This window comes from Anarhichas minor, unplaced genomic scaffold (assembly GCF_050575085.1).
Source record: "Anarhichas minor isolate MPS153535 unplaced genomic scaffold, ASM5057508v1 ptg000040l, whole genome shotgun sequence".
Taxonomy (NCBI): Eukaryota; Metazoa; Chordata; class Actinopteri; order Perciformes; family Anarhichadidae; genus Anarhichas; species Anarhichas minor.
This window is the reverse complement of record NW_027466486.1, coordinates 3,950,322-3,977,215: the sequence shown is the minus strand read 5'-3', so window position 1 is coordinate 3,977,215 and position 26,894 is coordinate 3,950,322. Positions and strand designations below refer to the sequence as shown.

Below are 26,894 nucleotides of genomic sequence, written 5' to 3'. Positions count from 1 at the left end.
TCTGCCCCCCTCAGGCTTAAGACAGTGTTACACCTATGATGTCGAGGGTTTGGGGCATGGCGGAGGATGCAGGGGGAGAAGGGAGAGGGGTGGGGAGGAGAGGATCATTTTAGCAAAGAGGAATTTTAGCAAATCACAAAGCAGATGGAGGAACAGGAAGGGGAGCGCTGGTGGGACTCGACCTCAGGCCAGTGGGTGTGAAAGCACTCTAACTATCCTCGCGGTCTGACTGTGAGCCAGACTACAAATTAGAGAGGATGAGGTTGGTGAGGCTCCAAGTGTTTCACCTGACGCAGACATTTCCCTGATCAATACTGTTGGCGGTGTCACAGTTTCTCAGTTTCAACCCCAAAAACATTCCAGCGTTTCCTTATTTATCACTTTTAGCAACTGCAGCAAACCCTGGAAGAGACAGAGAGTCCTTGCAGCACAGGAGAAAAACAATAACATGAACTCATGTATAACACAACACAATCCGATACAGCACACAACAACAACCCTCTAACACAACAACAGAACATTATCAGCGTCACAAAAGCAGCAGATACAGGACTGCTGCATTGGATTACATGAGGCCATATGTGTGTGTGACTCTCATGGCCTTGTTTCTGTTTTCAAAAAAAAAAGAGCATTTAGCTGTTAAAGCTAGGAGTTAACGGAGACCAAAAGAAAGCTAAAATGAGGGTGAATATTGGAATTTAATTCACCAGTTAGACATAAACACAACTCAAAATGAACAATAATTTAACTGCTTGCTAACAAGTTCGGTATATAAAAGGCCAGTGTGAAGGATTTGGCTGACATGAAAATGCAAATTTCCAATGATATGTCAGTTCTGGGTTGGAAAAATGCAGCCGGCTCTGTGAAGAAGCCCCATTCCCCCATAGCTATAAACGGCTCATTCAAAGATAACAAAAATGAAACAACTCTAATTTTCAGGTGATTATACACTAAAGAAAACACTCTTTTTAATATTGCATTATATTTTTGCCAAAAGATCCCCATAGAATGCATCAGTGTGGTGTTTACAGCTTGTTGCGCTGCCCTCAAGGAGCCAAAAACAAATTCACTTAATGCTTGTTTAAGGTACTCCATTTAGAAACCAGTTGTGATTTAAATGATCTGCTGTGCACATGTTGTGGTATACCTAAAAGATATTCCTTCCAGAAATATGGGAATTGAAAACAAATGCCAAGATTAAACACAGTGCACAAAAAAATAAACTAAAACTCCACATTGAGTGCAGTCAGGCTGTAACATATTACACTATTAAGTAAAAAGAATATGCAGATAAAAACAAAGAATCCCAAAGCTATAATAAACCTGATTTGCAGTTAACAGCAACACTGCACATTGAAGCACCCTACAAATCTTCACTCTCAATGGTACCTGCTGCAGCTCATACATATGCAGCCGAGCAATGTCTTCACACCTAATCCATTACTATCTCTGTAAGTGCCTGTGTCTGCTGAGCATCTGTGCATGATAACGCATTGTATCTGTTGCATTATTTATCAGCTGTGGTTCTAAACTTGCTTTAAGGTCCTATAATAAGATACTCATTCAGTTGTGATCATGTGCGGCTCTCGAAGCTCCAGCTGTAATGAAACAGTAAATTGACATCAATACTAGATGGAATAAGTGGATTTCTGTCACGCTTGCACTGCTGGAATCCACTATTGATGGCAGGGCCTCTGTAATTGCATTGCCAGGTTCTAGATAATATCAGTCAAGGAGTTCAAAAATAAATAGGGATTCAGGGAGTGCCTCTTGAGTTTTATAGTCGATCTATAGCTGCAAGTCTGGGTGACGTATAAGAGCGTTTCTTTATTCATGCTGCACACACAGCCACCGTTTAATTTGCAGATGAGCTTCTGTCCTCTGCTCATAAGTCTGCAGACTGTGAAGAAACTCTTGTTTAATGGCTCTCCGGAGCCTTCGAAGGATGATACACTTTTTGAGATGGTGAAGGATACTGTCAAAAATCGGTCTAAATGTTGCCTGTCGACAAGATTGTCCAGTGTGGCTGAAGCTTAGATTCTGAGATAAATGCGTAAACCTGCAATAACTGATTTGATATGGTGAACTGTTAGCAAACAGTTGCTTATTAGTTCTATCCACCTGATAAATGAGAAAAAAAGGTATCAGCTTGAAGCAGTTATAATCAATCATTTCCACACTGATGTACCACATGACAATGTGAAAACAGAGTTTCGGCTGATTGTTTTGATTTTCCGGCCTCGAAGTTAATTCGTTTTTGGTTCACTCTCAAAGCTTTTGGCAGGAGCAGGCAGCTGTTTACTGCACAAAAGCTCTGATTTACCCACTGTGCACTACCTGCTCAGCACCAAACAACAGACAATATAGCGACTAGCTGGTGAACAAAGTGGAGCATTTAACAGCTATGGAGCCAAATATTCCCCACATGAGTCAGTGGAGACCAAAAAAGAGCTAAAAGGAGAGTTAATATTGGTGAACACAAACATAACTCCAAATGAATGCTAATGATTCTCAGTAAAGATCTGCTGAATTTATAATGAATGACTGCAAGTTGAGAGTAATTGCAGAGATCTGGGAAAACGCCAACGTTGCTACAATAAAGTCAGACGTGGTCACATGCTCAGACAGGCTGTAAAAAAGCTTAAAGTTTAGCCCGATGATGTAAGCCTCTTTATTTTGAGGTAAAGCTAAATGTGAAACATCGTAAATGGCAATAACAATCCCTGCTTGCACAGGGTTTAACTTCTAGGTCAAAGTTGAAACAATAAGTCCGTCTATACACTCTAAAGATTTATTATAGATTGTCTTCTTTTCCTCTTCCAAATAAATTTGGCCAAACAGCAGCTTTCTTGCCCTGTCTCACCTATTTGTAGCAGCATAGCTGTGTTCCCAGATCTAAGCAACTTGGTGAGTACAGTGATATCTGTAGAGATTGAAATTATGTCCAATACTACAAAAACAAGACCCAAGTTCTAATAAACCAGAATCATCCTTTGAACAACTTCTATTATATTGGTCATTTTACAGTTTACAGGAAGGTAAAGCCAAATATCTTAAATAAGTATGGACTGGTATTGTTTCTGTGTTTTAAAGCTGATATGTCGATGCGTCTGTGATCACATGCTAGCTCTTAAAACTGATATGCTTGAAAATATTCCTTCTGTATCTCTTTCCTCTTAATTTATGCATCTTGACAATGTTTCTCTTTGACCTGGTCCCTTTTCTCCCCCGTCTCCTGCTCGCTAACTCCCCAGGCCTCCGTGCTGTTTGATCAATAAACTAAGGCCGCCGCTGTGGTTTTGATCGATGGGGCTCGTCTGTCTGGGTCCCGTCAGTCTGTCATCCTTCCTCGCTCGGTGCCTGTTGGTTCTTTTGGGGATTTCAGCTCCACAACAACGATCCTGCTCATCAAAACCTTCCTCCGCTCCCTCCTGTCTTTCACCTGAACTAAAATTAGCTGCCTCCCTCCCTCTGTCAGCAGCTATAACTGCACACACAGGTGCAACCTCCCAGTGACACGCATACACATGAAAGCACACACGCGCACACACACACAATCTGTACTTCGGCTCCATCAACATTTTGTCCTTGACACCAGGCCTCTGAGATTAACGACACTGCTCCAAAACGCAAGCTGTCTCTCTCCCTTTCCCCCTCATCTTCTCTTGTTTTATTTGAAATGAGAGGACTGCAGTTTCTTAATGAATTAATGGTATACTATAAATGTATCTTTGGCAGTGCAGCCAAACTCCATTAGCAAATAGCTTTGGCACAGACCAAACAGGCCTCCTCTACTCTCAGTCAGAAAATAGACGCAAGGCAGCCGTCTCCAGTCGTTTATTTCACAGAGCAAGCAAGGAAATGTCACCTTTAGCAAAAATATGCACATAATTTCCCTCAAGAGAGCTACTTACGCAGCAGCACAAAGGAAGCGCATTAACCAACATCAAACACGATGCCATTCAACAGATCAAGAGCGTGATTAAATAGACACCCACAAAGCGGTCCCATGGTGTCTTGTTGAGAAAGCCGCGGACACTGGAATGCTGAGGATACACGGCTATTTGGAGTTTTACGGGATCAAAAGATTTTCGCCTCGAGGTTGTCTGAAATATTATGGCCACTCACACACACACACACCATGTCTGAAACCTGCACAAAGTTTGTGAACATGTGTGCGTGTGTGTGTCTGTGCAGTCAAGCAAAAGATTCCCTGTTCCCTGTGCACACATCAGCGCAAGTGTTTCAAGTGTGCGTGTGACAAGAGAAAATAATCTGCATTTTTTTAGCAAGAGCAATTTAAAGACCCAGGCTTTTTCATTAGGTGTGAGCAGGCTGTGGAAGTTGAATTTATAGATTTAGATACAGTCTCACACATTCAGTCACGCTGCTCTCTCACTGTGTTCACACCTGCTAACAGAGCACACAACTGACAACGCTCTCATGTGCTTATTTTAAAATCTTTGATAAGCTGTTGGAGTTAATGTAAGAATTATGAATGTGAAATAGTTTATCTGTCACTGTACTAAAAGAGAGAGGATAAGCCCTAACATGTTCCTGTGTGTGTGTGTGTGTGTGTGTGTGTGTGTGTGTGTGTGTGTGTGTGTGTGTGTGTGTGTGTGTGTGTGTGTGTATTGGAGGGAGATGATGCAAATAAAGGAAACATTACTTTCAAATCCGTCAGAGTTAAATCTATGGAATATGTCCACTCATTGGATAGAGAGTGTACAGTGTTGCGTGACTCTTGCGGTGTTTAAAAATATGTAAAATATGGTTATTTGTTGTTACATATACATGTAAAGGGATGAAAGTTAAAAAAATATAATATAATAATATCATAAAATATTTATTATTGTGAAATGACTGGCTGAAATATTGCTTTGCAAGTTTTAGATCCCTCAAATAAATCTAAACTTGTTTACTGTCGTTGGATGGAAACCTACAAAATGTCTGCTCTTCAGAATCTCAGTGGCAGCGTCATGCTGTTTTGAAGCCTCAGGTTCGGCATTTTGCTCGCTACCATCTTGGTTTTTGGCCTTCGCCACATGAGAGGGTGGAGTTAGGTGCAACCGAACGCTTAATGAAAGATTGTGAAAGGGTTAAAGTTGTAAGACGAGAATGTGGACAACTCCCAGACCGGACAACGCCGTGGTAGCGACCTACCAACCACAAGGTAACCACGCCCTAAAGCTTACCCTGCCTGGTCATGTATTTTATTCTAAATGGGAACTTAATTTACAAAATGAGCATCACACTGTATTGAAGAAGACTTGAAACTAGAGATTGAGACCATAAACTAATGTTCACAATGCTTACTGAGATAATAAATCAAGTAAGAAGTAGGTCATTTTCTAATAGACTTCTATACAATCAGACTTCTTTTTGCAATCACAGGAGTCGCCCCCTGCTGGCCATTAGAAGGAATGCAAGTTTAAGGCACTTCCACATTGGCTTCACTTTTCAGAACCGGATGTTGCTGCCTGTATTTAACGGACAGGTATGAATCTTCTTATCTGATTCTCATCAAGAAGGAAGCGTATTTCCCAAAAAGGTCTACTATTTCTTTAAAGAACTCAGTCCAAGAGATTGAAAAATGTTCTTATTTCACAGAGGACATCATCCTTCAATGGAAGAACACTTGACGAAGGTCTTTACAAACTAAATGCTATGTATTACACCTGTACACTTATGTACAATCAACTAATTAATGTGAGCATAGAAACAATCATTTCACATCTGAATGATTCTGAATAATTTAAGAAAGTAGGACGACATTTAAAATATACAATTGAAACATCTAATCCTGCTCCTCTTATTTGCATTAAACCCCTGCATTACATCATTCAATAACAACAAAGTCAGGCTATGTGTGTGTGTGTGTGTGTGCATGAGAGGATACACATGTAACAATACCTTTGGGTATGCTTGAGGTGTTTGAAGGCTGTGTGTGACACTATGGGGGTGTGTCTGCCTCTCATCAGTGTCAATCTATACTGTGATTGAGGATACACCACCGTATGTGCATGGAGTATCTGCCTTAGACTGTCCAAGAGATTGCAGCGCTGTGGTCTTGGCTTAGTAGCTAATCATTGAGTTTAACCTCCTCTGTGCTGCTGGCGTGCTCTGAATTGACCCAATTACCAGGACTTAAGATACCAGCGGTCTTCCTATAAGACTACAAGCAGCTCCAGATGAAGCCCTCCGATACTCCATTAACATCACTTTAACTCAGCATGCACTGACAGTAACGCTGTGGCATTGGGAATATCAGCAGAGCCAGACACACAAACAATGCGGGTGACATTTATCTGTCTTGATACTCACGACGACACATATAAGTTGGACCAGAAGGTTGTTTTCTGCAGAAGATCCATCTATCAAGCAGAGAACAGGCTCCAGAAATTTCCCCCTCAGCACTATTTTGCAAATTCACCAGTGAGCTGTGCCCAATTTATGCTTTTTCTTTGACGATTCACAACCCCAAAAGTGTTATTACTTTTACCAGAATGGCCAAACGCTCTACATTTAGCATTTTTGGGGTAAATTTCAGTAAAAGTGAATGTCAATATCAAAGAAATTTTCCTTGTGCAGCCACTTTGTCAGAAATATAACAGAAGGGCAACTGGTGCGTCTGTTTAAAGTGCAACCAAACGAACAAAAAAATAAATGCAGGCCATAATTAATATCAAAAATGGGGTTTGATTTCATGAAATCTTAAGGATTATAACTCTAAGTCAAGTGTTTTCAATTGTATTCATTCATTCAAAGGTTGTAGTGAAAGTTTGGCTTGAGCCCTTGTCATAAAACAAAGGGGTTGCATTTCTAACTAGTTGCTCACTGGTGTGTACTTGCAAAAAAAGTGCGAGAGGTAAATGTAACTGTAGAACAAATTAAAATATTGCCGTAAAACGCTTTAAGCTAACATTTCCTAAAATATATTTAATATAATCCAGAGACTGAACCAAACATGTTTCACTGTGAAAGCCAAATGTGTATCATCATTAGCATTTAGCTTCTTTAGCACCAGTGCTTGTTGTTGCCAATAGAGAGGGGCACTTAAAAAGGGGCAACAAAGCAAAACCTGATGCATATTTTTTACAAGCGAGATGCCGACTTCCCTCAATTTTCACATTTTCAACACAGCAGCTTCAGGTGTTCAGAGTCTACATCTTAAAACATCCATCTACCTGCAACTATACTCCTGATAAGTCTTAATGGAAATATATACTAAATGCGCACATTTAATAAGATTTTAGAAAAATATTTCCCCTGCTGGCAGATTGAATCCTGAGCTGTAAACAAACCCTGCAACCATAATCACGTGGATTCTGTGCGGCAGTTTTTACACAGGATTGGATGCAACCTGGCCATGTAATTAGTCTGCGAGTGTGTATTAGTACCGAGTATTAGCTTGACCTGGGGAACCCTGGGTTGCTCCGTCTGGCCTCTCTATAAGACTCCACTAATACCACGGCCTGGCAATCTGGGAAACAGAGGCGCCTGGATATTTTTGGATATTTAATTTTTTCAAGACAGCCTATTCTTAGACGCTATGAAGGCCACCGACCTGACTGAAGCACTAATTGCAGACTGCCATAGTGTGTTGCAGAAAACCGCCTGCAGTGACATATGGTGACACTGACAGGGTTGGTACTTTTGGATTGACTCCACTGGTTTCTACTGACGACATCAACCAAGCACAGCTTTTTTTTTTTTTTTTTTTTTTTTTTAAATAATACCACTTGATCCACGTCTGATAACAACGTAGATGGAGACAACAAGGGAATCCCGCTCCGGACTGCTTGTGACGCTCCCATAAAAAAAAAAACTGGGATTACAAGAGAAACTGACCGTTTCTTTATCTCAAACCACTAAATACTTTCAATGTTCTCTCAGTTATTTGAACAGATTTGAAGATGGATGGTATAAATGAATAGCTGATATTTGAACAAAATGTCAAATACTCTGTATTAGTTACGCACAAGACTACGACAATCCTGCCGAATGCCATGTTTAATGAAGACTGTACGAGTTGGTGCCGTCAGAACAACTAAAACACTTTAGCATTGATCTGTATTAAAGCAGACGTTCTGCAGCATATAGTTATATATAGCTCGGGAGTGCTCAACAGTGATGGTGCACTTGACTAGACTTGTGCTGTCAAAGCAACAGACAGACTTAAACATCATGAGGAGACAGCAGTTAACTCTAACTTCAAAAAGCTTCATGGAGGCAAGCTCTGTTTGAGAAGAGAATACATTTTTGTTTCATGCTTTTCATACTAAAGATCATTTTAAATAAAGCTTGAAATGATGCTACTCATTAAGATGTAGGTATGCGCAATATCATACGCAACAACATGGGTCAAATTCACACATTTTAACTCATTGACAAATGGCAGCCGTCCAAAAAACAACTACTTTTCTTTTTAAGAAAATGCATTTCCCTACGACATTTTACCAGACGCCTTCGAGTCATGGCCGGGTTTCTTCATCTTCTGGCCTACTGATGCCTCACTGTCAGCCCATGTTTATTTCATTTTCCCCATGACAGTGAGTTATTGGTATTTGACTTTAAATGTTCTCTTTACACTTAATTATTCTCATGTTGTGTAACGTTTTGTTTTTGTACAGCTCTTTGAAATTGTTGATTTTGATAAGGGACATATAATCGTCGTTTATAATAATGATATTAATAAAGCGTTCGTGTCTTTAAAGTGGCAGAAAGTATGTGGTGAAATGGTAAATTGTTCGAGAATTTTCACTCAAGGGAAACAATTGCTGTTATACCACAGTAAATATGGACAACACTGCAATAATAGAATATTGGATCTGATATGGATGTATGGTTGATTAATTCATTTTAAAGAAATTAACAAGATAAATACAAATATCAGAGACTGCACCCAGAAAATACCATTAATTATTGGTTTTTAATTCACTGAAGCCACAAAACTTCTCTGCTTGTGTGTGTGTGTGTGTGTGTGTGTGTGTGGAGCTGCCCGTTTCCAAACACGAGCATCCGTCCCAAACAGAATTTGGGGAGAGAACGGAATTTCAATTATCAGCATCCATGCTCATCTCCAACATCATCAGAAACGTCAGCAAACCAGCATCGTCTCCTCTCTCCGTGTTTTTCTTTGTTTCCATGTATTGAGTCATTTCTTTGTCCTGCCTCAGCAGCAGAAGTGTTCTTATGCAACCCTGTGGCCATTCACACTTCCACTTATCTCCCATCCTCGACCAACACATGCATGCTGTAACACGGGCTGCATCTCTATTCTACTCCAAACCACACACTTTAAAGCTTAATCACAGGATTTACTGTCATGCCTCTCTCCTCTCGCAAATCCTGCAACCCACACACACACACACACACACACACACACACACATGACTGGCAGTGTTCAAAGCATACAGGAAGTTGAGTCACATACATATTCTCTCACACACACACACACAAACGGCCTAAATGATGCACAACTCCTTTTGCATTTCATGATGGTTCTCCTCTCTAGTCATGAGACCCACGACCAACAGCACATCAGGAAATGGAGGGAGAGACATGGAGAAACACAGGTCCAGATGTAGGATTAACCATGACATTTGCCACAGAAATCGGGCTTCATGCGTCACTATTAGTGTGTATAGTCTATATGTTGACGTGCGTCTCTGTCTCGGCTGTAGTCAGGAAGGGGTGGCAGGAGAGGGCTTGCCGTCCGTCCGCAGATTGGTGCGCAACGCCATTACAGACCACCCTACTCTGCTCGGTTCATTCATAAATACCAGAAGATCGCCATCTCGCAACGGTGCCATCATTTCGCAGTCGCAGCGAATCCCCCTCCCCCCACCTCCTCCCTTTACTCATCAAAGCAATATCATAATCCCAACACCCTGACATCTCCCCCCCCCCTCTCTCTCCCCTGCTGACTGCCAATATGGCTGTGCGGGAATAGGCTGCATGCCATTCACACGACCGAGGTTATCAAACACACATATGTGGGTCGTGATTGCAGCCGGTGTGGATGCATTTAAGACAACAACAACAACCGGATGAATAATGAAAATGAGACGCGATGTCCCATATCGGCCGTGAACAGCAGGGATCGTGTGCGCTCCACAGACAGCCAGGCAGCAGGACCGCGGTTTACGCCACTGAATACCAACATCTCTAAGCTCCGTGTGAGATGTGGGGATGAGCAGCATCTCCATACCTGGTCGTGAAGTGTAGCTCCGCTTCAGGCTCGTCCTTGGTATAGACGGATACAAGACAAACGCCGAAAGCGTCTTAAAGCATTTTACACGGTTCATGTAGAGCTCATGTCGTCCGATTTCTAACACCACCACAGCAGACTCTCTCTCTCTCTCTCACTCTCACTACCTCTCTCTCTTCCTCTCCCTCTCTCCCCCTCGCAGATAGGACGTGGGAGGTGCTATGCCCTCTCCCTTTTCTGTCCACACTTGATTTTTCTTTCAGTTCATACACTTCCTAGTGGTTGGATGCCAGCAATTTCAAAAAAAAAAAGAAGCAATATAAGACAGACTCCCCACTAAAACAAAGTATTTTAGTACATCTGGAGGAATTTGATCACAAGATCATATCAAAATTAAGAATTAACAGAAGATGCCACAATCGAACAATATGTTAAGTTAAATATACAAAGAAAATTGAATTACGTGTCAGTAAAAGGTCTGAATGTCGAAACCCACCTTAATACATAAATCAAAGCAGGCCTATAACGATCATTCAAGCAGAGGTATCAAGAGGTACATGATTGAATGATTTCTATTTAGTTTTATTAATCATATGTGAAGTCAGCTTGGAAAGATTTTGATCTAAAAAAAGAAAATCACATATCTTGTCATATTTGGGATCAGCACCACGGACAGCGACCTCATTGTTTCAGCACCATGGAGAGAGGCAGCAATACGGGATTATGTACAGTAAGCTGTATGTACTGTAAATACATAACAGAGCAAAACAACATGCATAGAAGGCAAGAGACGGCAGAGGGGATAAACAAGGAAGTATACCAGCCAAGTATAAGGACGCCCAAATTAATTGTCAGCCCATGTCGAAGAGGAATGAAAACATTTCATTCATTTCGTTTGATCATTATTAAGTGTGAGGAAACGTAGCGCTGGTGCTAATAAAAGGCCTATGGCCGAGTCAGACCGGGCCTTGTTTTGAGCCGTTTGTCTGTACGTGACGGTCTCACTGTATGACTCACCAACTCTCAGTAAAGACAGCCTTGTGCTCTGTCGCCCTCTGTCGGTGAGCCTGGGAACTGCAGAAGACCAGGGAGGAGCATGATAATGTGGGGTCGGGCAGGAGGAAATATAATGCAGAAATATGCAGATGGAAAGCTTGGATATGAGAAGAGAGCGATTCAGAGAAAACAAAAAGAGGCATTATTCAAAACAAGACTATTTTCAGCATGAAAAGTCTTCTAAACGTCCTATGAGCTAATTTGCAATAAGCATAATACATGAGTGACTTTTGGGCCCTATCATACTGAATAACATTTTTTTTAGGTAATACAAATTAATTTTAAAGTCTTTAAAAACTTCTAAGCCAACATCAATGAGAAGTGTTCAGAAAACTGGTGCTCTGAGCTAAATGCTAACGTCAGCATGCTAACATGCCGATGCTTTGCACGCAACCACTATATAATATACAATATAATCTTTACCACAGTCACCACCTTCGATAAGCATGCTGACATTTGCTAACTAACACTAAACAGTAAGTACAGCTGAGAGTATGGAGAATGTCATTAGGTTTGCAAGCATTTAGTCAAAAGCACAAGTATTTAACATTTACAATTAGCCGAGGCTTCCTCTAGCAACTTCATCTAGTCAGTGGGATTCATCATCTGTGACCCCGTCTGCACAAAATCTTGTGGCAATCAATTTAGTAGACGTTGAGCTCTTTCACAAGATAAGTGAAAAGTTTGAGAATCACCAAAAATCATTTGGATTCATCATCTGAATATCTGTACCAAACTTCCTGGCAATCCACCCGACAGCATTCAAGACACGTTACTAAAAACAAAAATGTCAACCTGCTGGTCGTCAGGGGATCAGCCGGTAGTAGGGATTATCCTCTGGGGACCACAAATGTGTGTAGAAGATTTCACATCACTTATGTAGTGCTTTCATACATTCCCTCCTTTCGGTCTTTGTCCTCTTCTCTTCTTCTGTCCTAAACCATTACAGGCCCCACACTCAATACGAGGCGTTGGATCAAACCACACAGCAACACAACGGAATAATTGGTTTCTGCGTCCAATTTCTGTTTAACCAATAACCTGTCGGCCACCGGTGGCTGAAGGGATACATAGCAAACACCCAGCATCTTCACAGCAGCCATTTCCAGATGGTTGCCTTCCTCTCCCCGTGGCGGTGTGTGGCCATAGCACCGGCTACATCCACCATTTCCCATGCATTACATCCAGTGCACAAACACAAAGGGCCTCCCATTCAGACCCCCTCAAGCGTGAATACAGAGCCAAAGACAAATTAAAGTGTGGGTGGTTAGGCTGTCTGAATGCCGGTAAATGTACTCGAGGGTGACGGGTCAAAGGATCAAGTAGATACGAAGGATGGGAGAGAAATAGCATCTTTCCTGCAACAAATCACGATAAAAAAAAAAGCAGGCGATACACAATTTGAATAATCATATATAGTTTTAGTCAAAGTTAGACAACTACATCCGCAAATTTCCTAACAAAAATATGTATTTATATATATAAAAATGAATTTGAGGTATTTAAGTGAAACTTGTGTTTCCCAAGACAGCGTGAGATATTTGTGCACCATTTAAAAATACATCAGATAAAGTTCATTAATAAGAAAAACGTAATGCTGCAAAATAAACTACATCCAAATCAGCAGAAGTTATGGATCCAGAAATATAATTTCCCTGACTTGCCACTGCTATAAAAAAAAAAAAAACAATTAGAGAAATCACTGGTGCATGAATGTTAATAAAATCCAATTTCCCCACTTTGTGAGGAATGGCACCAGAAGAAACAGAAATAAATCTGAAAGTTTAAAGTCAGACAGGAAGACACTTCATTAAAGTTCCAGTTTTATTTAATTAAGAGAAGATAAATTAAGACATATTAAAAAGGCAAAAGTCGCCCAGATAAAGTTACAGGTTAAGAACCTTCCCAATAGCTCAAACAGACTTTAAATGCTGCTTGGCACATGCACGAGTGAGGCTTTTCAGAGCAAGCACACATTAAAGACACGCAAGAGTTCCAGTTTTGATTTACAATGTTAGAAAACACATTTTGTGGACACATTTGAAGACAACCTGCTTTTAAAACTCAAATTCTGTCACACTACAACAAAGAAATGAAGATCACATAGAAAGGTCACAGTTCCTCCGATTGTCTTAACAGTACCGATGGCAGTAAACTCATGTTGATGCACAAACAAAGCTTTAATATATTGTCACGAGTGTGAAGCTTCAATTCACCGCATGACGCAGTCGGTTCATCATCTTCATTCGTCATGGAAGTGGGAAAGCAGAATGACAGACGCACTCACAATCTCATTCAGTCACTCTTTCAAATAACACACACACACACACACACTTCCAGGTTTCTCACTGGTTCTTGTCATTGAGGGCCAGGTTAACAGCTGATGGAACAAACAGAGAAGATACAATTACCGACTTGCGGTTGTATGCTTCTACCAACCCGTCACGTGACAGTTTACATCCACGTCTGTCCAAAATTTCATCACTTCATCATTTTATCCTGTTAGACATTTGTGTAAAGTTGTACATCATTTGCATATAAATACTAAACATAATGTCTCTGGCCATGGCCGGCACAGAGGCATAAAAACAGGAAGTTGCAGGAAGTTTAAACAGATTATTGTATTTAAGGATATGTTTTTACAGTGTGAATCTAGAAGTGAGGTGTTTTATTTATTTATTATATATATATATATATATATATATATATATATATAGTATGTGGCTGTACTTGCATGACCACTGTTGGTATCTCACCCTCCTTCGTCACAGTCTCGGTTAGGGTCTTAGCCTTGGCGCTCAGATCGCTGACCATATTGTCCATGGTCGCCTCGTGTTTCAAGAAAAATGGCCGGATGACACGCTTGTACAAGATCTCAGAACCGTTCCACGTCACCGGAGCCATACACCACATCAGGAAGAAGCACTGAGGAGAGAGTAGATATTATGCTACTGTGTGACTTCCTGTCCAAACTCGGATCAATTAATCACAACAAAAACCTGTAGCTTTTCGATACTAAATATGATTGTTAGTTGCAGCCCTAAAAAACAACTAGACACTGAAATAGGTGTTAGCATTTTGCTGAAATGTGTGCTGTTGTAATGTTATGTTAACCATCCCTCATTGCACAATATGAGACAGTTGATTAATCCTAGTTTTCCAGGATTAAGTTTATTCACTGATACCAAACCATGTTAATCAAGTAAGGCAATGATGATCATGCTAATTAGGCCCAAATAATAGAATGATGGGACTTTTTGTTAGCTGAAGCAGGGCCTTGTGTGGTCACTTTGTCTCAAAACACAACTTACAACTTTACTATGTCCAAAATGCATCGTAAATATGAACTGTGTGCAGTACATACTAGTATAGAAAAGTATTTATACTATATAGCTTTGACAGTATATACTAACAACATATTTTTTAGTCATAAAACTATTTTACAACACACAAACAAAATACAATATATGCGAAAGCTTTTTTGTTTCTTCCAATTTTTGTAGAACTGCCTATGTTTTGCAGCTGTGAGCAACAAGTCCATTTACATTATGTCACATTTATTTAACTGATGCTTTTATCCAAACCAATTGTGATTTACAATAAGTACATTCAAACATGTGGGCACGACCCCATAACATGCTAGAATCATGCAAGTACATCAAACATGATGATCTACGTCCAGTGTTGGATTTCCTTTGTACGGTGCATTCAGGGACAATAGTGTCCACCAAAAAAGCTCCCTCAAAAATCAAGCCCTTTTAGTATAATTTTTTAATCACGTTTACAGTATGAACACACTAAGTATACAAAACCTGGTACGTTTTGTATAGTGTGGCTACGACGCAGCAGATGTCTGAATGTCTTTTCCTCGTTTCGACATTACACAAATTGTCCACACGAGTGCACTGTTGGCCAGCTACAACGTGCAGAGGCCCAAAAACATCAAGCCTCATGTGACTCAACGCATCGGGAGCGTCTGTGGTTTCACAGGAAAAGCAGACTTACCTGGCAAGACAATACAGAATAGAAAGAAAGGGAAAGACAACTAAATGAATGCAGTTTAAAGCCGGCCTACCTTGCCAATATAGTAAAAGGGGAACCAGAAGAGGAAGATGTCAGAGAAGGCTTCGCCGATGCTGAAGAGTCCATAAACAACCCAGTAGGTCAGCCACTGAGTGTCGTCCTCCTTCACATTGCTCTCGATGGCCTTAATGCTGAGCGGACAAAACGACAGGTCGGAGGTCAGAAGATTGATGAGGTAATAACATCAAGAGTACTTGGAACCCTAGGTGCAGTTAGAAGTTATCCTGTAGAGTTTTTGACAATGTATAGCAAGGTTTTGAAGGAGGGTGGGTCCCTGTATTAAGTTTTTATAAAAGGACTTATTACCTGTTGCATATTCTAAATGCATTAAAGGGAAAACTCAAAGATTTTCAATCTCATCTCTATCCGAGGATATAGTGGGAAAAACGCCTGCAGTTTACTATCAGCACTGACTGGACATCCACATAAAAAGATGGCAAATTTTCCCTTTCATTTTCTACCTTTTGGCATTCATGAGCTGAACTTCGTACATACGAGAAATACGCTGGATAGGCGAAGCCAATCAGGTTGCAGAGCAGTGAGGCTCCATATCCAAACAGAAGATACAGCCCGACAAAACCCAGAAAACCTGCAGAGAGGGAGAGAGAGAGAGAGGCAGCGGTGACGTGAGAGCAGTGACGTGAGAAAGCGGGACAAAGATGAAAAGGACGAGGTCATCCAGTTACTTGACAAACACGTCTAATATCTAGCTAAACACTTTTGTTGTCTGACAGCAGGATGTTAAGACAGCACAGTACCAGGATTAGGAGGAGCACTAAGCACAAGTCAAACACCGACACTTCATTCAGTGAGTGGAAAAATTGACATTAAATACACCGCTAAGCTCACAGTCGTGTGAAACAGCGTGGCCTATACCTCTCAAGTATGAGAGAGAGTCCACACACGCAAGTGGCTTTAAACAAGTTAAATTCTGTATTATTATTACAGTGTTTGTACAAAGAAATGTAAATAGATGCCTTTACATGCAAACAGAGACTTCCACATAGAATATACGTTTTTGCCAAGTCTATCAATCAATTTGCAAATATTATAAAAATAATTTAATAGTTTGTCAGTTTTTTCCAATCAAAAATGCAAAAATGTGCTGGTTTAAGCTGATCAAATATGAGTATTTAATGCTTTTATTTCCCATATAGAATAGTAAACTGAATATCTTTGGGATTTGGATAGTTGGTTGGATAAAAACAAGCAATTTGAAGATTTACCCTTTGGGCTACGAGTCTTTTTTTCAAAAATGTCTGACATCTTCCAGCCCAAGTGCTGAATTGATAATGGAAATAATAGTTGCAGCCATATTTTAATTGATCTTTTCTAGGGATGGCGCAATTGATCTGCCAGGATTCAGTAAAAATGGGAGATTAGCGTTAATGATTTCTAGTCGCCCATCCCTGAGAAGCTCGTTAACATTGGCTGTTAGCAGCCGGTGGGCAGTACAGTCCTGCTTAGAGCAGAGCCAACAGCTGACGTCATCAGAGATTACACCGAGTGACATTATAATGTAACCAAGCTCTACTCAATGAAAATGAGTGTGGGGCAATGGTAAACTATGTTAATATGATGTGATCAAATGTAATCCTGCAAAATGTCGTCTGATTGACTTCCTAACACTAGCTCTAAGCAGCTTATAGTAGATAATTAAAACTACTTAAGCCAGGCTTCTGTAGAAAGCAACCAGAGTTGATGATTGTTGGAACAGTGGAGAGACGAACCAAGAAACTTTTGATGCATTTTATTTTGTTTCTATCGAGTTTGAATGAAGTTTGCTGGGATCCTTACGGTAAAATGACTGCTTCTATCAATAGGGTCTGGTGGCTCTGAGGAGAGCACATCAATAGTATGTTTTGTATGTTAATAAATTATAATTTTCCAAATCCCTATTGATTTGATCCATTTTTTAATAGGCCTACATTTTTCATTTTGGACAAGTTTGGCTATTGGGGAAGTAAAACATCTCAGCTACTTGCCCAAAGCTTACCGTCAAGCCCTGTACCGCATGTTATTCACCTCTCAATATAATGCAGTGTGATACCACATTTAACAACGCCCTCAATAACAAACATAACTGAATTTACACTTTTCCGACAATGACAACAAAAACTGAATTTTATAAACTTCACAAAAAGGTGGAATTTATGGCAGAGCTGTTGTATTATTTTTACAATAAAATATCCAGATGTAGCTAATTAAGTAACCATTGTTACCGTTTTTGCTGGAATTCCACACAAACGTGCCCTAAAACCTGCTCATTTGAAGTAAATTGTATGCTGCCTACTCTTAACAATAGCAAGTTGGCTGCATTGCTTAATCCCTCAGAGGCTTAAACAGATGCTGACTTTTAAGCAGATAGATTACAGTCTGAACAGCCATTTCAGCCTATCCCTTTCTTCCATTACCGATTGACTTCTCAAAACCAGTCGCGTTTTCCATCGAACACTCCCAGGTTCATAAAACAATTCAAATAGCAGAACTGAACTTTTTCAGAGTTTTTGTATGTGGGAGGAGACTGTTGTCTAACTCTCAAGCAGCTGTAGATGTGAGTAATGCATACATCGTTCAAATGTTTCCAAAACTCAACTGTTAATACAAAATTCATCCCTCAAAAATGATGAAGTCACACGGCATCCAGAGCACTAAAAGCCTTTGATACTGTTCTAACCGCTGCCTGCTCTTTACATCTCATTTGTGTGTCCCAGCTCATATACAAATGTCCGCGCAAATGTCCCATCTCTCTCTCTCTCTCTCTAACAAAAAGGTAAAACTGGAAGAACTGGTTGAAATAGAAGACCCAGAGGAGACAACGCCTGACATAAGCAGACACTGCACAGCAATGCTTTGAATAGGGAAATCATAAACTGACTTTTTTATTTAGTCAGCGATAAATAATACAAAAGCTGATCCATCTGGCTCTGTGCTGAGAGTAAGCAACTCCTGAACGGCTCTAAGAAAATGAACACTGCATCCACACAAAGACGTTACAGCTTGAAATGAAAAACACATGTTCTTCTCATGGAAAGAACTGTAAATAAAGGCGCAAAGGCCATCTGTTGTGTAATCCTGTAACTTCTGACTCAAACTACTAATTAGAGTTGCAGAAGTTGGAATTCAGCTGAAAATACAGTTCCTCTTCGCATCAAATCATCACAAAAGCCTTTTGTTAGGAGTACAGTGGGTGAGGGGTTGAAGTTGGCTTTAAAAACATGAAGCTAACAAACAACGGCCACTCACTCGGTGAGTTTGGCTGCATACACAGCAGAGATGAAACCTCTCTGTACTCCACTCAGCAGAGGAGTCCCTTCAGAGTGTCATAAGAGTCAGCATGAACTTCTCAGCATGAACTTCTCAGCTAAACAGTGGACATTTTAAAAAGGACACCGCTTAGTACAACATAACATTATAGTGAGCAAACGGGAAAGAATTTCTTGGATGCAATGTAACCCATTATCAGTGCACACGTTTGTAACGAGCCATCAACGTGGCCGAAGTATCAGATGAACGGATGTTGCCTCACTGAAAACAAGATACTAATAAGACACCTCTGCTAACGGAACAGGTCGAGGGATAATTTGGCTGCTCGTTCAGGTCATATACCTTCAGCTAAATGCAGGGTAGGGACGAGTCAAGTGATATTTGCATGCAATCAGCATTTGCGAGTTAGTTTAGTGTGTGTGCGTGTGTGTGTGTGTGTGTGTGTGTGTGTGTGTGGGGGGGGGGGGGGGTACAAAAACACAGAATTATTTGCATGTAGATCTGACTGAGCTTTAACCGACACCAAATAAACCATCTAATTTACATTTTATGATCATTTTATTCATTCTAAGAAGGAAATAGTGACTCAACGATACTTCAGAGGGGTTGGTGTTGGGTAGAGCCAGACCGATAAGTCGCCTGGCTTCTACATCACGGATACCTCAGTGTCACAGGACATGTTGGCTGATAAGCACCAATAAGAGATAGTTTAGAATAAGGCTGTAACTAACGATCATGTTTATTGTCCACTGGTCTGTCAATTGTTTGCTCTATTAAATGTCAGAAAATAGTGAAAAATGGCCATGATGGTTTTGCAGAGTCCAAGCTGACCAACAGTCCAAACCCCACAGATATTCATTTGACAATACTAAAAAAACAGAATAAAGAAGCAAATCTTGAATATGTGGTTCCCATTTTGCTTTAAATAAATACTCAAATGATAAACCCATTATCAAAATCATTGACAGGTAATTTTCTGCCGATTGAATAATCAACAGATGTTCAGCTCAAGTTTAGTTATTGTATTTCCATACATAGTTTGTCCACCCGATACAACTTATAAGTATATTTTTCAGCTGTTCAATGTCTCACTTAGTGCATATCTTGCACAGATTTGCTGATATATTATGTAGGCTTTTTAAACTTTTAAAATCCAAGATCAATTGGGCTATAATGTTGGGGCGACCTCTATAAAGTGCTATATTTGATGATGTGTGAACACTCACTGAAAACAGCAAAAAACGTCTTATTTGATCTGAATGCAGCTGAATACAGACAACACATTCATTCACAGCAGTCAACATCATCTGTGACCTAATGCATCGTCATGCTATGTTAACATTCATCTGTGCAACTCACAGAGGAGCTATTTTCAGTAAAGACAATGGGTTTAAATGTAGGACAGCTCGGCTTAACATGTAGACAAAATGTGTTGACTTTATGGATACTGCAACCTGAGGTGTCGGGCCTTTATTGACTTTTTCCTGTGCAAACCGACAACAAGAGCCGTGTCAAAACACAACTCCTTAAAGCTGACTGACAGCAGCCTGCAGTTGAATAACCAGTCATCCTAGAATCTCCTTCCATCTATGCATTGCACCGGATATTTAAGGACGTGTTAAAAATACCCCTGGGACCAGCTGCTGGTGGGATAGTACAAGCAGTATATTGAAATAGGTGTGTGTGTGTGTGTGTGTGGAGGATTATAACTAACTCTAATCATTAATGTAGCATACAAGTCTGAGCTGGATGAACTTTGGTATTTGAGCACGAGACGGTTGATAAGATGAACCAGCCAACAGTGCCACCCACACAGGATATGAAACCACACTGAAGAGACACGTACTCATGCTAACAACCACAACCGGCTGCCAGTTGCAGTTTGTGTGGCAACTTATGAGCTAAACTAGCTAACGTATGCGAAACATGAAGAATGTTAGCTAACGTTAGTCCTTGGAGGAGACGTTGAGCCCATAAGCAAGTTCGGTATTATCTCCAGCATGTTCAAAGGACACACATGCATGAAAGCGAGTTTAACTGTGTCCTCCTTCCTTTTCCGTTAACGTACCCAAGGCGATATACTCTCTCTTCACTCCCGTTTTTTGTTCCAGCGTCGCCAGTTGGTCTGTCACAAAGTTCTTCTCGTGGAGCAGAGTCACGAAGCGCTCCTTAAAGTGACTCATTCTCGGGCTTTTCCTGGAGCCTATAGTCGACACAAATCACACAGCAAAGAAAGCTAAATGTTATACGAGGGATTTACCACAAAAAAACAAAACAGGGGGTTATTTTACTAACGTTAACCTTGGTTTGATAATATGCCCGAAAACTCTCCGCTGGATGGCTGTCTGCTGACTCCGTCAAGTTGCGGTGGCAGTGAGGGAGGAGTTTAACAGTCGCCTGTTGACCAATCACAGAGCTCCGGTGAGTAACTGACCAATCACAGAGCTCCGGTGAGTAACTTTCACCGCAGCAGGTGAATAAACAACGGTTTGTGCCACTTTCTGTGTTGACTGTAGTCTATGGTGAGGAGGAGTGTAACTTTTTAAACTGCTAAAAAACTCACCACACTATGGAAGCCGATAGAGGGCTTTATTAAAATCATCATGTAAACTTGAGAAAGTAAATGTATTTCCACAATAACATACTCCTCAATGAAGAAGCCGTGATTATTATTATTTATCCTCAAAGTCGTACCCTGCTGTACAGTGGACAATATTTAAATGTTAATTCAAATGAGAAAATGAAAATGCAATATAAACAATGTTGACAAATTTTCCATTTCGGCAAGAATCATTTATGTCACCATTCAAATTAAAATGCATTTTTTTGAACCATTTGAGAAGAAAAATATGAAAACAGAATTTTACATTTCAATGTAAAAGCTGCATGCGTTCACCAGCACATAGATAGTTGTCTAGCACGTATGGCAGCCTACATGGCATGGCATCATTTTCAACTGGAGGAGCACTTTAGAAAGCACTTCATCACATTTTCTTGCACAGTTGGCCACAGGGCACCTTATCATATTTTATCTGCCACAGGGGCTTCCAAGAGGACCCTTTTACTACATTTGTTACAAACATGATCACCTTTAAAATTGTATGGGATTGTTTATCTTAAAAACCTCTTATATCCTTCAGATAATCTATAAATATATCCTATTCGTGGGAAGGTAAAACCAGCTCGAAATAAAAGACAAAAGAAGTCTTCTGTGGTTTTTAAAAAGCCCTTAAACTGCAAAGATATACAGTTAGAACCCTCTTATGAACACCAATCCATTCTTTAAGCCGTTACTTAACCTCAAAATGGCATCGTTTTTGCAATGTAAAAATTAAGATGTAGATATCTGTAATGTTATTTTGTACATTTTACATATAAAAACACTTATTCACACTTAACACTTACTCAACTATTCCTAATTAGGGTTACAATGCTACGGTTTTACATTTTAAGGTACTGTTATCCCTAAAACTGACCAAATTTAAAGTGAAAGCATGATGATCCAGTAAAAAGCCTCAACAAGGCAGGTTTACTGCAATATGTCATATGCATGTGACGGTCACATGATCAGCTCCTCTATCACCAGTAGTTGAACAGCCTGCAGACTAAAACATTGCACACAATGTAAAGTTAAAACAAAAGCCGCCAAATATGCCCAGAAACGGAGAGAGAAAGATGCTGGACTGATGCTGCAGAAACTTCCTCTCTTCATCAACCTGCAGAGGAAACAGGACACTGATAAAGGTTGATTCTTTACGAACTCAATTCATCTCTGTCTTTACAACTAACCTGAGAAATGCTTTACAGAAGGTTGGGGGTTTAATTCCATCATGGGCTGTTTATGTTTTCCTTCCATCGACCCTCAGAGGGCTGTTTCATACAGGTTTCTTTTATTGTTAAAAAAAAGTGTCTTGAATGAGCCCAACAAAATGAACCAGGATCAGTCAGTGTCGTAAAACAAATCAGAGCTAATCTGAGTCTGAATTCATGTTCAATTTCTCAGAGTGACACATGTTTGGTTTTTCTTTTCGGTCGAAAAAAGTAAAAGCATTTTTTAAACTTTCCCAACAGGAAGTGACTCATATCTCAGCTGAAATGCATCAGAGCAGAAAAGGAATCGTAATCCTTCCAGCAGCTGCTGGTGATAATGATGTTTAGGCTTGATGACATTAAACTTTAAAAATTAAACGAAAAGCAGAATAAGGTTATTTATTCATCCATAAACACAACTTTGGGGTAAAACTCTAGTTTTGATTGCATGTGCCTTTAAGGGTTTGTTACACTTTGCAAACATTTAAACCATCAATCCTTCATAGGAAAGATAGGACTGGCTCAAACTGAGAGACCTAAAGTTCTTGAGGGTTTAAATGAAGAAAAAAATGTAAATGGAGGAGATAATCAAGGGTATAACGTGTTCTAACATAGGGCAGCTATAGACCTGAACCCACCGAGACCAGGAGTGTCACAATCAAAGCTTCTGGATTAACATATTGACGTTATGATCAGGAAAAGAGCAAAGGGCAAAATTAATCTTCTTTAATCTCATTTTGGAGTTGTTGTGAACCTGGAAAGCCAGCAGAGGGCAGACTGCGTCTATTTATGAGCATAAAGGCCTTTGGGACAGTTTACAGAGACAGAACCAGCAGAGAGAAGAGGAACAGAGAGTCAGAAGCTTCTTCATGTTCTTAATCAGTCCACAGAAAGATGTAGCCTCCACTTACTCCACCTCATCTCTCCCTTTCAGTTTCACAAGGACAGCTGTGTGTTTGCCTTCTTAAATGTATTTTGCATTATTTGAATGCATCACTGCTCCTCACAGCTTTAAGTTCTCATGTCACAGAAAGTCTGAACTGTTCTCATGCACTCACACTGAAAACTGCATCAGGATGAAGTTGTCAATGATTGTCATGTTGGCTTTTCTGTGTCAGGGTGAGAGATTTTGAAAATGTATCTGACATTATAGGAATATTTTATGTGTGGTTCAGTTTCTGTCCTTTTCATGTTTGGATCCGGTTTTCTTTCTGTCTTTATTTTCTTCTTAATATTATAATTTGAACTAATACTCCATGTTGTTGAGATATCCAACATTTCTTCTGAAGGTCACATTTCATTTTTCCCTTCAGAGACTTCTGCAAACAATTTTCTGACTCAGACTGACAAATCCAAGTCTGTCAGTCTTAGAGGGACTGTGACCATCAGCGCCACAGGGAGTTCGAACATTGGTGCTGATCTCAGTTGGTACCTTCAGAAACCTGGACAGGCTCCCAAACTTCTCATATACAAAGCTTCAACTCTCTTCTCTGGAACTCCGTCTCGATTCAGTGGCAGTACATCTGGTTCTGACTACACTTTAACCATCAGAGGTGTTCAGGCTGAAGATGCTGGAGATTACTACTGTCTGGGCTACCATGGTGGTGGAGTGTTCACACAGTGATTTAGAGCCGTACAAAAACCTCCTTCAGTTTGATAGAAGTGAAAACGGCCGGCTGCAGGTGCAGAGAGTTGGTGGAGAGACTGTGATGAGGAGAACTGGTCCAGTGAACACGAGCGTCATCAAGCAGAACCACCATGAATCTAAATAAAACTGAAACAAACTCACAGACGCTCTTCTATACACACTATAACTAAACTTATATTCTTGTCAGTTCATTCAGTCTCTTTATGAATAAACTGGGGAGGTTAGATTATTGTTGGATCATAGCCTCTGATATTAAAAACAATCCTTAACTGTAGAGCTAATGAAGGCTGCTTATAACACTATAACAACAGTCCAAGAAACCAAATATCTATTTCATTACTTACATACAACAATCTCCTATCAGGTATAATATAAGAACATGTTATAAAATGAATGCAAAGACACTGAATCATTATAATTCACAGTTTTATTTATAGTTTAATGTCCATGTCGCATTTTTGATTAATCACCAGTTCATCTTGGAGTGAAAACTAATCTATAATTCAGTTTAATTTGAAAAGTGAAGAAGAATATGCAGAAGATCAGTATCAGAAAGCAACATACACACTGAAACACTGAGTAGAGAGCTGTGAAACAGAGGAGATCTGTAGCTTCATCCAGATCTCTATCAAAGAAGCAGCTTCATTTCCACACAGGAAGTGTTGCTGAAGCTCTACTCTGAGCAGAGGTCAGGGTCCAGGGTTTGAGTGACAGGGCTCTGTCCATTCAGACTGGCCTCACAGCTCACTGAGCCCGCCTTCCTCCACTGGTCTGCAGGGAGGCTCAGGGTGCTGCTCCAGCTGTAGTGGCCGTCCGTCCCCAGGACCTCCAGGCTGCGTGACACCCCTGAGGAGCTGCTGCTGCCCCCCACCTTCCAGCCCAGACTCCAGGCTGAGGGGAAGCCCCCGCTGGCCAGACACACCAGTGTGGCTGTGCCCTGCTGCAGCTCCTCTCTGGAGGGGGGGAGGACGGTCAGGGTGGGCCGCACGATGCCCACTGGAGGAGAGAGAGGGGGGATGAGAGAGAGGGGAGAAATGATAAAAGAATAAGAATGAAGGCTTGTAATAAAGATAAAATAACATCCTGTTCATTTCTCATATTTGTTCAAATAAAACAGAATAAGTTGTGTTCCTGTTGCACTCATAAATCACTCCGTATCAGACCATCGGCCACATGATTCAAGTGTAAATGTAACTAAAAAGGTTAATCGATAACGATTACTGAAACATCTTCATGTGTGTTTTATAATGTTTGACAGAGAATAACTGACAGTTTAAAAACTCATGTGAATACAGTTAAAACCATCGTCATCTGTTTCTTTCACTTCCTTTTCACTACATGTAAAATGAATGAACCGTGAACACAAAGATAAGCTGCATTTACTGATAAAATCATGTGTTGAACAGGAATCCACATCACATTTTAAATCATCACATTATTTGATATTTTCAAATTAACTGATTAAAAGAAATGTATAATATATGTTTTATATTATGTACATGTTTTGAGAATGAAAAGTCTGAATTGACCAAATGTTACTTATATTGAATACTAAGCATGCAGGCTAAAGTTTCAATGAAAATAGAATATTATATAGAAAATATATGAGTTATTTAACCTCTCTTTAAATTAAATAACATGCAAGAATGAATCTCTTTTAGATTTCCGTAAAGTTTCTTCTCAGTTTGTGAGATCAGCTTGATAAAATAACAAACATAATTAATAACCTACAAACATGATCTTGATCTGAGTGTTGTACAATATTTGTTTTAAGTTATATTTTATATATATTGTTATAAAATAGAAATCTCTGGTACTTACAGTCAATGATGAGTTTGGTTCCTCCACCAAAAGTCCTCCACAGTGATACAAACTCATTAAGTGGCCGTACAAAAACCTCCTGCTCTGTGAACAAACATCTATCCTCTGAAACACTCTCTGCTTTTCATAACAATGCATAACAATACATAACAATATATATTTTCTTGAGTCTAAAATGTTTTTCTAATGATATGGATTAAAATGATCATATAAATTAAATCAATTATTACATTTTTCTTGACTTTTCTAAACCTGACAGAGAAACAATTACAGTCTCCGTGTAACAAAGTCATTTTTTCACAGTTTTATATCAGTTTATGGTTAAATGAACTTGATTCTTTTTTATATTGATAATTAACAAACTCATATTAATCAGAATTTAAATGTGTTACTCATGCAGAGTAAACCCTGTCAGTAAATTAAATGCAGACAAACACACACATGATACCAACCACAGTGAAAACAAACGTATCCTTAAATCCTCATCTGCTCTTCTAATATAAACATTTTCTTTTATTCCATTAAGATCATAGATTGTGTTAAACTGAGCAGTATTCCTCCTGGTTTTGTGTCCCACGTTGCCTTCAGTCTGTTGAGAGCAGAGAAATCATTTCCATAGAGAGGAGGCTTTGCATCGTCAGCTGATCCTCCAGTGAACTCAGAAGCTTTATAGTCCTGTGAGTTCAACTCTGCAGGACTCAGATCTGTCAGTCAGCACAGCAGGAACCACAACCACCATGACTCTGATCACCATCCTCATCTGGACGCTGGCCTGCTGCTGTTTCACAGGTTCATTCACTCAGCAACTCTTCAAACATGACGTGCTGCCTTTTCTCTCATTTATTTCTGCTGATTAATGAATGATTTGTTTTTGTCTGCAGGATGCAGCGGTCAGGTGACTGTGACTCAGCCTCCAGCAGTGACATCTAGTCCAGGATCCACTGTCACTCTCACCTGTAAGACCAACCCGGCTGTTGGTGTGTGTGGTAGTTATGG

At 40.0% G+C, this 26,894-nt stretch overlaps 1 protein-coding gene and 1 gene segment (V, D, J or C); both read right to left on the bottom strand.

The window, feature by feature from the left end:
* Window positions 1-13,079: 13,079 nt before the first annotated feature.
* Window positions 13,080-20,986, bottom strand: LOC142968461 (receptor expression-enhancing protein 5). Of its 2 annotated transcripts, none has more exons than XM_076108328.1 (6): window positions 20,921-20,986; window positions 20,688-20,822; window positions 15,848-15,941; window positions 15,345-15,483; window positions 14,004-14,194; window positions 13,080-13,649 (listed from the first exon to the last, which is right to left on the bottom strand). In XM_076108328.1, exons 2-6 carry the CDS (start codon window positions 20,800-20,802, stop codon window positions 13,643-13,645), a joined length of 546 nt encoding a protein of 181 aa, XP_075964443.1. In that variant the 5' UTR covers window positions 20,803-20,822; window positions 20,921-20,986; the 3' UTR covers window positions 13,080-13,642. The 2 variants fall into 2 exon arrangements, with proteins under 2 accessions (XP_075964443.1, XP_075964442.1); XM_076108327.1 differs by having other exon boundaries at window positions 14,026-14,194.
* Window positions 20,987-24,489: 3,503 nt separating this feature from the next.
* Window positions 24,490-26,894, bottom strand: part of LOC142968697 (Ig kappa chain V-III region MOPC 63-like) — a 75,294-nt gene continuing 72,889 nt past the window's right edge. Inside the window, 2 exon segments of the V gene segment in view lie at window positions 24,490-25,073; window positions 25,899-25,934. Coding sequence covers window positions 24,751-25,073; window positions 25,899-25,934 — 359 coding nt within the window.

Excerpts from the sequence above, each read along its gene's own strand:
- LOC142968461 (XM_076108327.1), bottom strand. The coding sequence starts at position 20,802 with ATGAGTCACTTTAAGGAGCGCTTCGTGACTCTGCTCCACGAGAAGAAC. Across the intron at positions 14,195-15,344 it reads CCTTTTACTATATTGGCAAG|TGCTTCTTCCTGATGTGGTG; the intron begins GTAGGCCGGCTT and ends CTCTCTCCTCAG. Across the intron at positions 13,650-14,025 it reads CGAGACTGTGACGAAGGAGG|CTGTTAACCTGGCCCTCAAT; the intron begins GTGAGATACCAA and ends TTGTTCCATCAG.